This window comes from Narcine bancroftii, chromosome 8, assembly GCF_036971445.1.
Source record: "Narcine bancroftii isolate sNarBan1 chromosome 8, sNarBan1.hap1, whole genome shotgun sequence".
NCBI lineage: Eukaryota > Metazoa > Chordata > Chondrichthyes > Torpediniformes > Narcinidae > Narcine > Narcine bancroftii.
Window position 1 is genome coordinate 138,442,860 of NC_091476.1, and position 14,307 is coordinate 138,457,166.

Here is a 14,307-nt window from a genome sequence, read left to right on the forward strand (position 1 = left end):
CTTGAGTTTACCAGAGGGAAGTAACCTTGAATATGTGATTACAGATACAATGTTAATCAAAAGATTTATAAAAAATATGTATATTAAACTGCAAGAAAAGGAAAATGAGGAAACAAATGGTAAAACTAAACAAAAATGGGAACAAGATTTAAATATAAAGATAAAAAAGGAAACATGGGAGAAGTTATGCTCTGGAACGATGAGAAATACAATAAATACGAGGCTGCGTATGATACAATATAATTGGTTACACAGACTATACATTACACCGCAAAAGTTAAATAAATGGGACCCAACAGTATCTGATAGATGTTTTCGATGTAAAAAAGAAAGGGGAACAACAATTCATGCAATCTGGACATGTGAGAGAGTAGAAAAATTTTGGGATGATCTCAATCAGATATTAAATAAAATAACAGAAAACAATATACCAAAGAATCCAGAGATCTTTCTCCTAAGTAACATAAAAAATAAAGAATTTGGAATTGACTTGGAAGATGCACAAAAAAGATTTGTCAAGATAGCCCTAGCCGTAGCAAAAAAATGTATTATGTCAACCTGGAAATTGGAAGATAATTTGAAAATACAACAATGGTATATAGAAATGAATAAATGTATTCCATTAGAAAAAATAACATATAGTTTAAGAAATAATATTGAAATATTCGAACAAGTATGGGAGCCTTACATTAAATACAATAGCGAAAACCTACCGGGAACAAACATTACCTAAGTTGATGGAAGGAGAAGAAAAGAAAAGAATGGACTCAGTAGAATTTCTGGTGTATTTTTGTTGAATGACAACATTGTCTAACTGAATTAATGCAACCTAGATTGTATACCTAAAATGGATGAGAGGGGGGGGGGGTGGGGGGGTGGCTTGGGAGGAGGGAGGGGGGAGGGAGAAAAAGTCACTGTAAATGTGTGGAAAAGAAAAAGTGTATATCATGGCTATTGTGATTTATGGTGTGAAAAATAAAAAATTTAAAAAAAAATAAAAAATTTAAAAAAAAAGGCAATTCATGTAGACTTAATTTGAGTAAAATTAAATGATTTTTTAAATGAAAAAAAAAAAAAACCATGTTGTTTCCTTGGCCATTGCTCTCCTGTCGGGCAGGCTGCTCCAGCAGAGACGGCTTCACTGGCGGGCCTCGGGGCGGCCCCGCCATTTTCATCACCTTGAGGCACCTCGACTTGCTCTGGGGATCTCGGGGCTGGCTCTTTACCATTTCTGTCTGTTGATTTTGTTTCTTTGTTATTATTGCTGATCCTGGTATTTTCCCACACCACTTGTAAGTATTTTGGCTATCTTTAAATTCTTTTGTTATAGTTTATCTTCGTATAGATCTGTGAGCTCCGGGGGCTCACTTCTGCCTACTCTCCCTGCATCACGCGACCCCACCCCACACCAGCTCTGCTAACCTTACCTCATAAGACATTTTTCCATCCACGCAACATTTTGGTAAATCTCCTCTGTACCCTATCCACATCTTTCCTGTACGAGGAGACCAGAACTGAACACAATATTCTAAGTGTGGTCACCAGAGAGTTATGAGAGCTGCAACATTACCTCTCAACTCCTGAATTCAATCCCCCAATTAATGAAGCCCAACATACCACAAGCCTTCTTAGCTATCCCATCAACCTGTGTAGCTCTTTACAGCTGTGTGGATTCTTTAATAAAGATATCCAATTCATTGCATTTCCAAAACCCTGTACATTCATGTCATTTTCAGTGATTATTAGTGCAATATAGGAGGCACAGCAGGAAACTTGCACACAACAAGTTCATGGATGCAGTGTTCACCAATTCATAGTTGATTACTTAACTTGCTAATTGAGGGACAAATGCTGACCAAGACTCCCGAGAGAACTCTACTGCATGTCATTGAAATAATGCCTTAGGATCTCTTGCAAGTGCTCAGAATGCAGGCTAAGTTTTTGTTTAATGTTGCAATTGAAAGCCAGCATCTCCAACAGCACTCCTTCAGGTCTGCGATGAAGTCGCTCTAGATTTTTGCACTGGGGTGCTGGAGCAGAGCTTAAACCTAGAATCTTCTGATTCAGAGGCGACAAGTTTGACTGTTGAGCTGCTTTTGATACTGAATGAAGCACTTTTTTGGAGGAATGTTACCATTGTTACAAATGGGAAATGCCTTCAGACTTGAGTCAAACTGGTGTGAGGCACTTTTTATTGATATAAGGAAACATCCATCAATGTACTTCCAGCCTCAGTCGTATTTCCCATGTTCAATGTGTTTTACCAGCTTGATGAGCGGCACCACTTGGCTGCAAAATTAAACAAATGGTCGGAATGATAAATGACAGCCTGTGGAATATTCAGGACAAGGATAATGAGGACATAATTATTTTTATTTGGTTTAAAGAATTGAATTGTTAACCATTTGTTTGCTGCAGGTACTTTGCTGCAATTTAGCAGTGGATACAATTCAGTTTCCTGTGTCTGTTACTCAGCAGTCTCCAGCTGCAGTGTCCATGGATTCCTACCAAGTCACTCTGGCTCCACTTCAGATCCAGGTAATCACCGTGTATCTCATTATCAAGTCAAACAGCAGGGAAGCAAGCCCCTTGGCCTATCATGGTCACACAAACCATGTTTATCCCATTTCAATTCTCCTGCATCCTTGTCAATTCTACCAGCTTCCCTAATGAATTCCACAACCTGCCACCTATATTCGAAGCAACTTACTGGGTACATATAAAGCCTACCATAGAGCATGACTTTAGGATGTGGGAGGACTCTGGAGCAGCAAGGGTAATCCCACATGGTCACAGGGAGAATGAGCAAACTCCCCATTGTTGGTGCTGGAGGTAAGGATTGAACTTGGGTCTCTGGAGCTGTGAGGTAGCAGTGCTATCTGCTGTACCTCTGTGATGACCACATTGGGAGGAAAGGATCTATCATTACTGTAAGTGGAAAAACACGGGTGTCCTGTCAACTGTGAAAGCATTAAATAGGAATCTTGATGGGTATTAATGATGGGAAAAGCTGATAATATCTTGAGGTTTGGAATTATTGATCCAGTCTGGAAAATTCATGTTGGTTTATGAAGAATTTTTTTTTCAATCCTGAATTTCATCTCGATCAGCAATATTCCATGAATATTCAAGTCCCAGATTTTGGAAAAACTGAACATTTGCAGCTATAACTTTATATGCTATCAACTCTCCGATTATAGAAGCTTCATTCCCCAAAATCACATTGTATTACAGTATATTGTTTGCATTTATTGTCACAAAATATAAAGCCAAAACTTTGTTTTGAGTGCTATCCAGCAAGTCAATCCATTCTTAAGTACAACAGGTAGGTCAAAAGTAAAACAAAAATGCAAATTATAATGTTACAGAGAAAAGTTCAGTTAAAACAGTGGTGGGGCGTTAAATCAAGAGATTTTTTTAAATGACTGTTAGGACCTTTCAAGAGTCCAACAACAGAAAGAAACTATCAATGTAGCTGGAAAGCAGCCAATAAAATTAAAGGACCCACCCCACCCAGTCACACTTTCTACTCCTTTCTCCTATCGAGCAGAAGGAACACGAGTTGGAAAACACACACCACCATATTCAGACAGTCTCTTCCTTGCTATTATCAGAGTATTGAACAGAAAATGATATTCCTTATTCTTAACTGAATTTTTATTTTCCATGTCACTATAATCTGCACGTTTGTTTTATTTGCATTATCTACTGTAGTCAAGGAGAGCACAATTTTCTTATTAGATTTCACATTAAACAACTGACTGTCTTAATCCTAAAATTAAAGCTAAATGTTAGGGAGCATATAGTACTTGAAATTTACAATCTCATCAAAACACAATGAATGTTATCCTGTGGTGGACTTCAAGAGCAAGATCAAGAGATGTTTGGGAAGAAAAGTTTTGATGAATATGCAGTAATGGAGAAAATGGAAATAAGGGCTGCTATTCGGCAAGCCAAGCTGGTGGACCCAACTGGAGTAGCTTCCTTCTGCTCCTGCTATTCTCTGTAACAACTTTTCTTTGCAATGCCCCCCCCCCCCCCCACTCCCCTTCGCTATGAAGCAGTCAGATTTTGGTTTCTTCTGTACTTCTCTCCTATTAACTACATTAAAAAAAAACCTTAAGAATATTTATGTTATGTGAGGTAAAAAGAGAGCAAGGCTTTTATTTAAATGTGCATTGGGCCCCTGTTGAGAATGGTTGGATGCCCTAAAAATATAATTAACAAAGGAGCTCTGTTTCTTCTTGTCTTGCCTGCTATTTGCAGCATGCCAGCAATTATAATTTCTGCCTTAAACTGAAACTTCGCAGCAGTACTTCCGTGTTAACCTATTCTACGTTCTTGCCTTGTTACAAGCACATGGAGCAGGATTAGACCTGTTGCCCTTAGGTCTGTTTGGCAACCCAATTAGATCATGGGTTACCTTCAATCTCCACAGCCAATTTACAGCCATTTTCTTTAAGCTTCAATATAGCCAATGACTCAGCATCGGAACTGTGCAGTGGAGAATTCTAAAGATTAGCTCGCTGTTGAGGAAAGATATCATTTGCCATCTCAGTCTGAAATGACATCCTGACACTATTGTTGACTCCTCCCCCACCCCTGGGAGCATATCTAAAAGGGGGTTGACAAATATGCTTAAGAATTAAGTAAATTTCCATGAGATTGGTTCTTATTCTTCTGAATTCCATGCAATGGGGTCAATTTTATTATTTTTTTTCTTCATGGGACAACTCTCTCCTTCTATAAGTTATATACTTAGACCAGTAACTTGCCTACCCCTCTGTCCCTGAAAAGGTGAGTTGCTCTGTTGATCCATTACAAACTTTCCATCGAAGATGCACCCATCAAGGTGTTCAGTAGGGGAAATCAGTAAGCAAAGAACATAGCTTTAGTCGGGGTGGGGGGGGGAAGAGATGAATCGGGAACCTGATGGGTAACCTTTTTACACAGAGGGTGGTAGGTGTTTGGAATGGGCTGCTGGAGGAGGTGGTTGATGCAGGTGCTATTACAATGTGACATAACACACATTCACACAAATAATAGATATGCAGGGCAAGTATTATATCTATAAAAATAAATACCAGTAAGTGTTGTTTTGTACAAATGAGTGTCTCAGATGTTCAATGTGAGCAGTTCCTTTGGTCGTTCATCATTTCCAAAGCTGTTCCTCATCCTGGTGGTGCTGGCTCTGATCCTCCTGTATCTCTTCCCCGATGGGAGCAGCTGAATGACGGTGTGTGCAAGGTGGAAGGGGTCCTCAATGATTTGGCATGCCCTCTTCTGACAACATTGATGGTGGGGGGGGGGGTCAGGGAGGGAGATTTCAGTGATCCCCACTCTTATGGTCCTGTGGTTTGACCTCCGATCCATTTCTCTGCAACAACCTTTCCACACTATGATGCAGCTGGCCAGAATGCTCTCGATAGAGCTCCTATAGAAGGCTGACATAATGGTGACTGGTAGCCTTGCCCGCTTAAAACTTCTCAGGAAGTGCAGTTGCTGTTGTGCTTTCCTGTCAAGTGAGGACTTGTTGAGTGTCCACAGTAAGTCACTAGTGAACTCGAAGGGCCTTGGTACTCTCCACTCTCCCTACTACAGAGTTGTTGATTATGTAGTGGAGGGTGGTCATTCTTGGTCCACCTGAAGTCCACAATCATCTCCTTCATCTTGTCCATGTCTTGTTAGGTTGTTACTCTTACACCATTTCATGACATTTCCACCTCTTCTCTGTAGTGCGACTCATTATTGTTGCTGTTGAGGCCAATACTGTTGTGACATCTGCAAACTTGATTACACTGTTGGAGCTAGATCTGGCGATGTATTCATGGATTAGAGATGCGAACAGGAACATGCTGAGCACACAGCCCTAAAGTGCGATGGTGCTCAATATTCTGCTACCGATCTCAACAATCTGTGGTCTTTCTGCTATGAAGTCCAGGATCCAGTTACAGAGAGAGTTCTCAGCAAGAACAGCTTTTCTACCAACCTCTGTGAAATGAATGTATTAAATACTGAGCTGAAGTCAAGAAACAGCAGCCTGGTATATGAGAAAGAAATTGAATTGATACATGGATAGGATGGATTTAGAGGGATATAGGCCAAACCAGGTAGATGGATGGGACATTTTGGTTGGTGTGCAGACAAGTTTGGCCGAATAGCTTGATTCCCTGTTCTATGACTGTGCTTCCAAATAAAGCTGGCGTGCGGCTTGAAGGAGAACCATCAGGTCCATATTATTATGGATATGTTGCCCATGTCCAATCTAGAGATATCATGGGTTTTGGAGGCACAGTATGAGTGGCCTATTTTGTGCTGGTACGCTGATGGAATGCTTTGGTTGGGAATCATTAAAGTGATTAGAATTGGTCAATTAGTAGACTCCATGGAGGAAGGAGCCTAATGAAAGCCTCTCCCCATCTCATTGCTCCTTTACAAATCCAGAGAAAACTGACATTCAGTTAATTTTCCCATCCCTTATTTATTAGATGATTTCAATTGAGAAAGAAATGAAGAACAAAAAAGAGGATACTGCTGTGCTTCATTGTCTGGCTCCACCTGCCTTCCAGCTGGTTTCAGGCAAGCAAGCAGAATCTCACATCAAGGAATTTGCCAAAAAAAACACTTAGGTGCTTTGAAACTGATTGATAGCAAGAAGCTTTAATAGCCAAGGGCAACCAGTTAATATGAATTTATTGCGAAGATGGTGTGGATTTGTTGTAATGCTTCTCTAATTTTTCTTGTCTATATATCTTTCAGTTTTTCAGTCAATGACATGAGATTATTAATCTGCAGTGAAGAAGGAAAATGTGGGGCTTATTGTAAAGGCATTCATCATAAATTAGACTGCAACTGTAGGCATTTACCTTGGCAATCTGCCATCTGGTTTCACAATTTGATTTATGAAATATAATACATGGTGGAAATTAAGGTGTATTTTAATTTTTCTATTTGCCACTTGCCAACTGCAAATAGCTATTGGTTCAAGATAAAACAACCATTTAAGGAGGTGTTGTCTGCTAAGTTCATTGTTCACATACCTGAAAGATGCCAGGTTCAATGTACACTGCGAAATAAAAACAGAAAACTCTGAACACACTTGGCAGGTCAAACAATAACAATGGAGATTGGGAGGTGTGATGAACAGAATAAATGTTCTACAAAATGGCCTTCAACGGAACATATATTCTGGAGATAATCTAGGTTTTACAATGTAGGGTAGGGGAGGGATGGGGAGAATGGGGAAGGTCTGTGTTGGGATGGAAGGCTGGAAAAATGGAATGATTGAAATGGTGGTGCAGATGAAAGGAGATAGTAATGGGTCGAGAAAAGGTGTAATCCAAAAGTAAAATGGTGCAGATGATGGAAACCTTAAACAAAAACAGGGAATGCTGACAATACTCAGTAGGTCAGGCTGCATCTATGGAGAAACTTAATGTTTCAGGTTGATTATTTTTCATCAGAACTTGGAAAAGTTAGATCCGGTTTCATGCTGCCCAGAAATGGGGGAGGCAATGAGAACAGAAAGGAGTATGGTAGTCTGGAGATTGGAAGAGACTGAATGAGAATGCTGCCCTTGATGGCAGCAACCACATGAGAAAAGAATGAGCCATTTGGGACTGAAACAAGGAGAAATATCTGAAAAGTGGCAGGTACAGGTATTTGCAACATTCTACTGTAGAAGGGTAGTTATGGGTTGGGATCTCTTGCTTTCTGAATATTAAAGGAATCAGAGAACTGAAAAATAGCCTTAAGCTAGATGATGATCCATAATAGGGCAGGCTTGAGGAACCTAAAAGCTAATATCTGCTCCTATTGCTTATGTTTTGTCGTAAAGAAGCTAAGGAGGTGCTTGCTTGACAGTTTTTACAAAGTTCAGGACCTTCAGTGTTCAAACCAACCTATTGAATTGACACAAGATTACAAAATATGGAGATGCATACAGTTTAGGTGCAGGGAGTACCACTTAGAGCAAGAGGTGAGTATGGAATAGACAGTAAGCCGTGGGGAAATGTGAAGAACCATTATAACTCAACACTGGGTTTGCAGCTCGATCTGATGCTCCTTCCAACATGTATGTCAGGATTTTGCATTTGACCTGTATGCGTGTAATTATATGTTGGCAAGAATCAAGGGAGTCTTAAATTAATATTTATTGCAAACACTTCATTAAAATTTCACTGTAGAGATCACAGCAGCAATAGTAGGTACTGCCTATCAATGTGAATGCCTTGGGCTATGGGGCCATCTAGAGGAAAACAATGTATGATCTCAGCGCAACATTGAGAAAAATTTGTTAACTGATTTCTTTTGTTACTACAGATGGAGATCTGCTTGGAAGAAGCAGAAGTCAAAGGCCTATTGGTCACCTGGTCATTCAAGGAGCCTCCTGCCCTGTCTCTCACAGTTACTCCAAAACTACAAAGAGAAGTACGAGAAATACAAATATTTTAAGAATTTAATATTTGCTTGATAGAGAATTGTAATCAATGTATAAATGGGGCAATGAAAGATTCAAAGGCAATTCCATTTGATACTTTGCTGACCATCTATCCTTGTAAGGAAATTAAACAATTTTTGCTGCTTATTGCTAGTGTTGGTTCTCAGCAACCTCAATAGTGTTCCATGGAACAATGCCAACATGTTAGGGAAAGTGTGTATTTCTGAACAAAGGTCCTGAGGAATGTATTAAATTGATTGAATTACAAATGCAGGAAACATTCTGTGCTCATTTGGAGATGGTTCCAGGCCAATTGTACTTTCCTGAATTTTTGAAAGTGAATCTCCAGACAGTCTGGGTTTTCCTTTTAGAAAACATCTCCCCTTCCCTCTGCAACTGTATATTACTGCACGAACAATTGATTGCTAATAACAGCGACTGGTGAATGCTTTCCTGTTCATTGAATCACAACAGAAGTGTGTTTTAAAAATCACAGCATAGAATAATATTAACCAGAACATTCAGGTCAGAATGTCATTGCTCCAAGTGCAAAGAAACTTTTGATATTTTATCATATAAATGTGGTTTCAATGCTGTGATTTTTAAAACACACTTCTGTTGGGGGTACCTTCTGCATTTTTAAAGCATTACCATCAATGGAATTAATCTTCCATATTTTATGCTTTGAAAAACAAGGCACTGCAGTGAAACATGTATCGCATTCATAACATCTGTACTCAGTGTGATGTGATGCTGTTGTTAATACTTCAGAATATCTGCTTCATTAACTGGGTCCACGTCTCCTTCTTTTCCTTTGCCAAACTGGGATCAAACTTCTCCTCGGCAAATGTCTCAAATTAAACAAACAATATGTGAAGGATACGACTAATGTTACTTCTGTAGGCATACTGTGTTGGGAGTGGTTTTGTTCTGTATTCTGCCAGCAGATCAAAATTCTCCAACACAGCACAAAGGGGAAATGCTGCATTTATTCACTTGCATTTGTATCTTTACAGGGGAATGATGGGAAAGTAGACATCTCCACTATCAAAGAACTGATTGAGGATACAATTGTCAGCACCAGTCCAGCAATGCTGATCAATCTGAAGGCACACATATCTAACACAACGGTAAGTAGCATCTGTGTGACTTGTATGTTTCAGTGCTGCTAGAAAAGGTTCCAAAATGACTGACTGTAACCATTCTAGTTCAAGTTTATTTCAAGTACATTATTCTGATGTAGATATGGCTTGTGACAAAGAATTTCATAAACCATGTAAATGGTTCAATTCCCTTTTGAGAGTTTATTGCTTCCTTTCTAACTATTCCACTTTTCTGAGAGGATAAAGCTAAGGAAGGATCATTTGCATTTGCTGGCCATTATAGAGGTAATATATACTGTTCAAGTCACTGATGTTGAATATTGCAACGGGCAAAACTGGAAATCAACAGGAGACTGAATATTTAGAATCCCTGCATATACACAAATTTCCCATCCCTATCGTCTCTTTGTAATGTTCATTTGCTACTGATGGAACCAGTATATCCAGTAAAAACTGATAGACCACTGTGTAGTCTGCAGAAAACTTGCAGTTTAGTTTCTCTTGGTTTCCTTGCATAGTTTTCCCATGTTGGCAGTACGTCACGAATGTTGAGGGCCTTGCTCTACCACTGCTTGCTCATTGATGGTTGTGCAGCAGATAAGATGTATTGTGGATACAACAGCATGTCACTGGAGATTCAGAGATCAGGACTAATAGCCAGAGGGGTGTCCCTCAGCCACCAAAGTTGGGATCTGTAATGGGAACCATGAAGCTTCAGGATAGTAACGATGGAATTCAATTTGTCTTAGTAAAAATTTTTCTCCTTGTTTTTAGGTGCCAGGGGAAAAGGCTGGGAAGACTTCAGCTCCTCCATCAAAGGTCTCCCTGAATGCTGGGGGTAAGCTGGTGGTCAGACAGCTGAAGGCAAATGTTAGCAGAGTGGAAGTAGGTAAGGCTTTTGGTTTACATGAAACAATTCATTTGATCCTTTCTTAGAGTGCTACTCTGTTAGTGACAGAGAGAAATAGATCAGTTGGTGCTCCTGGATTGGATTTTGAGATCCAACCCATAAATCTGTGCCAATATATATGTCTATTCTCAGTCCCACTATTAATATTCAGTAGCTTTAAACAACAATATAATTTTCTTTCAAAAGAATCGAAGCATTCTGGTTTAGCAATGGTTTGTGACAAAGAATTCTATGAGCTAATTCCCTTTTGAGATTGTTTTTGCTGTTGTCAAGGAACAAAACACAATAAAAATAATATAGGGCTATTTATCTATTGTCGTTCTTTAGTGTTCAGTAGACCTCTATTACATTACATTCTAACCTGCAGGAAAAGACTTCTTATGCTCCTTTTTGTTACAGATAATATCCTATATTTTCTGTGCAAGAATATGCTACACATATGCAGCCAAGGTAGTCACAGATGGCTCAATAACTTTTTAAAACTAGGTGTAAAAGCTGACAACTTAAGTGATGCTTTTTGCAAGACATCTGGTGCCCATGGAGGCAAAAGTGGGAAGAAAATTATATCAAGGAGAGAAATATTGGGAGGAGTCACGTGATGGAGTAGTGGCCGGACGGTGAACTCCAGCCCTCTCCAGAAAAGTCGGGAAAAACGAGAGAAAATACAAAGGCACAGAAATACAAGTTAAAGAAAAGTGAATATAAAGGTGGAAAGAAGATGGAGACAAAAGGAGAAAAATCAAAATCAACGGAAAGAAGAGAGGAAGAGAAGACAACGGAGGAAAAAGGTGAAGGCCTTACCTGTCCGAAGAGGCCCGCTGTGGAGAGAAGACCCCACTACCTCAGGTCGGTAGAAAAAGAACTACAACAATGGCTCACAGAGCCGAGTAAAAGTGCGCAACCGCGCATGCGCGACTCCTCGCGCATGCGCGATGCGCATACAAAAAAACACACCGACGGGAGGGGGGACCAGCTGGGGAGTCGATCTCCACAGCCGGCATCGACAGCTGCAGAACACCTGCAGCAAGAAGACACCACAGAAGACAATGGAAACAAGAAAGAAGAGGAGGAAAGGGCAGCAAAGAAACAACAGATGGTCAACCTAGAGGAAGAAGAAGAGGAAGAGGAAGAGTACAGGGAAATAGAAGAAGAAAAGATAGGCAAGGTAAAGGAGGTACTTGCTCTTGTTAGAGGATACATGGAGTCATTTAAAGAATGGCAAACACAGGAATTCAATGATTTAAGAAGAAGAATAAACAACACAGAAAAGAAAATAAATAAAATGGATATGACCTTAACAGAAATGGGGAAAAAAATGGACAAGATGGAAGAACGGGCAATAGCAGCAGAAATGGAGGTAGAAGACTTAAAAAAGAAATTGGAGGAATCTAATAAAAAAACTAAAGAGACACAAGAATTACTAGCCCAAAAAATAGATATAATGGAAAATTATAACAGAAGAAATAACATAAAGATAGTGGGCCTTAAGGAAGATGTAGAAGGCAAGAATATGAGGGAGTTTATAAAAGAATGGATCCCTAAGGCCCTAGGATGTCCAGAACTACAGCAAGAAATGGAAATAGAAAGGGCACATAGAGCATTGGCCCCTAAACCACAACCACAACAAAAACCAAGATCTATTGTAGTAAAATTCCTAAGATATACTACAAGAGAAAAGGTGCTGGAGAAGACAATGGAAAAAGTAAGAGAGGGCAACAAACCACTGGAGTATAAAGGGCAAAAAATCTTCATTTATCCAGATATAAGCTTTGAACTCCTAAAGAAGAGAAAAGAGTTCAATGCAGCAAAAGCGATTTTATGGAAGAAAGGATATAAATTTACACTGAAGCATCCTGCGGTATTGAAAATATTTATTCCAGGACAACAAAACAGACTATTCTCGGATCCAGAAGAAGCACGAAAATTTGCAGAACAATTACAAAAATAGACTGAGGGATGAAGACGGGTAATGAGAGCAAAAATTATCACGATTGATATGTATGTGGGTAAAGACAAAAATAGACTGAGGGATGAAGACGGGTAAGGAGGGTAAAAATGACCACGATTGATATGTATGCGGGTAAAGAGGTATAAGAGTGAATAGAGACAACGGGCATATGTGAAAGTATCTGTAATTAGAGGAAAACATAGAAAGTATAGACAAGAATTAATAAGGGAAGGTAATGGAATAGAGAGAATAAGGAGGGAACTAAAAGAGTGACCTTTGTGACATATAAAAAACGAAATCTTTTCTGGGGGGGGCTGGGTGGGGGGAAAAGAGCGGTCACTGCAAAATCAGTTGACGCTTGCGAGTGGATTCGCAAATCCGAATGGAGAGGGGAGATGTGGTTGTCCGACAAGGGATAAAGGGCAACTCAGGAGGGGAAGGGGAGATTGGGGATAAAGAAGATAGAAATAGGAGAATAAGGAAAATGTTGGATGTTGTAGGAATGTTGTCTGGTAAAGAGTTGAAAATAAGAAAACAGAAATGGAAAAGGAGGAAAGGTAATGATGGAAAAACGGAAAGAGAAGATAAACAAAATATAAAATGGCTACGCTGAACTATATGACTCTAAATATTAATGGAATACATAACCAAATTAAAAGGAAGAAACTACTAAATTTACTGAAAAAGGAAAAAATAGATATAGCATTTGTCCAAGAAACACATTTAACTGAATTGGAGCACAAGAAATTAAAGAGAGATTGGGTAGGACATGTAACAGCAGCATCGTATAATTCAAAAGCAAGAGGAGTGGCTATATTAATTAGCAAAAATGTGCCATTTAAAATAGAAGAGGAAATAATAGATCCAGCAGGGAGATATGTTATGATAAAATGTCAGATATATTCAGAGCTTTGGAATCTACTTAATATATATTCACCTAACGAAGAAGATCAAAAGTTTATGCAAGATATCTTTTTGAAGGTAGCTAATACGCAAGGGAACATACTAATAGGAGGGGATTTCAATCTGAATTTGGATCCAAATATGGATAAAACGGGGAAAAAAATTAACAGGAAGAACAAAGTAACCAAATTTATAATTAAATCAATGCAAGAAATGAAACTTGTGGACATATGGAGGAAACAAAACCCAAAAGAAAAGGAATACTCATACTACTCGACTAGACATAAAACATACTCAAGGATAGACCTATTCCTGTTATCAGCCCACATACAAGGGAGAGTTAGGAAAACGGAATATAAAGCTAGACTATTATCGGACCACTCACCCCTGTTATTGGCAATAGAGCTAGAAGACATCCCTCCAAGAATGTATAGATGGAGATTAAACCCCATGCTACTTAAAAGACAGGATTTTAGAGAATTTATTGAAAAACAATTAAAAATGTACTTTGAAGTAAATACGGAATCAGTGGAAGATAAGTTTATACTATGGGACGCAATGAAAGCATTCATTAGAGGGCAAATAATAAGTTATGCAACCAAGATGAAGAAGGACTATAATCAGGAAACAGAGCAGTTGGAAAGGGAAATAATAAACATAGAAAAAAAATTAGCAATAAAGGAAGATACAACCAAAAGAAGAGAATTGGCGGATAAAAAAATAAAATATGAAACATTACAAACATATAAGGTGGAGAAGAATATAATGAAGACAAAACAGAAATATTATGAACTAGGGGAAAAAACACACAAAATCCTAGCATGGCAGCTTAAGACAGAGCAAACTAAGAAAACGGTATTGGCAACAAGGAAAAAAGACAAACAAATTACATATAATCCAAAAGAAATTAAGGAAAACTTCAGAGAATTCTATGAACAATTATACCGAACCGAAAACGAAGGGAAAGAAGGGAAAATAGATGAATTTTTGACTAAAATTGAAC

General features: G+C 38.8%; 1 protein-coding gene across 4 annotated transcripts in view; it reads left to right on the plus strand.

The window, feature by feature from the left end:
* The window catches only part of c2cd2l (c2cd2 like), a 104,357-nt gene that overhangs the window by 66,474 nt on the left and 23,576 nt on the right, over positions 1 to 14,307 (plus strand). For all 4 annotated transcript variants that reach the window (XM_069894999.1, XM_069895000.1, XM_069895001.1 and 1 more), the window contains 4 exons: positions 2,419 to 2,538; positions 8,323 to 8,430; positions 9,457 to 9,570; positions 10,318 to 10,432. In XM_069894999.1, the coding sequence (XP_069751100.1) occupies positions 2,419 to 2,538; positions 8,323 to 8,430; positions 9,457 to 9,570; positions 10,318 to 10,432 (457 nt within the window). The remainder of the gene's footprint in view (positions 1 to 2,418; positions 2,539 to 8,322; positions 8,431 to 9,456; positions 9,571 to 10,317; positions 10,433 to 14,307) is intronic.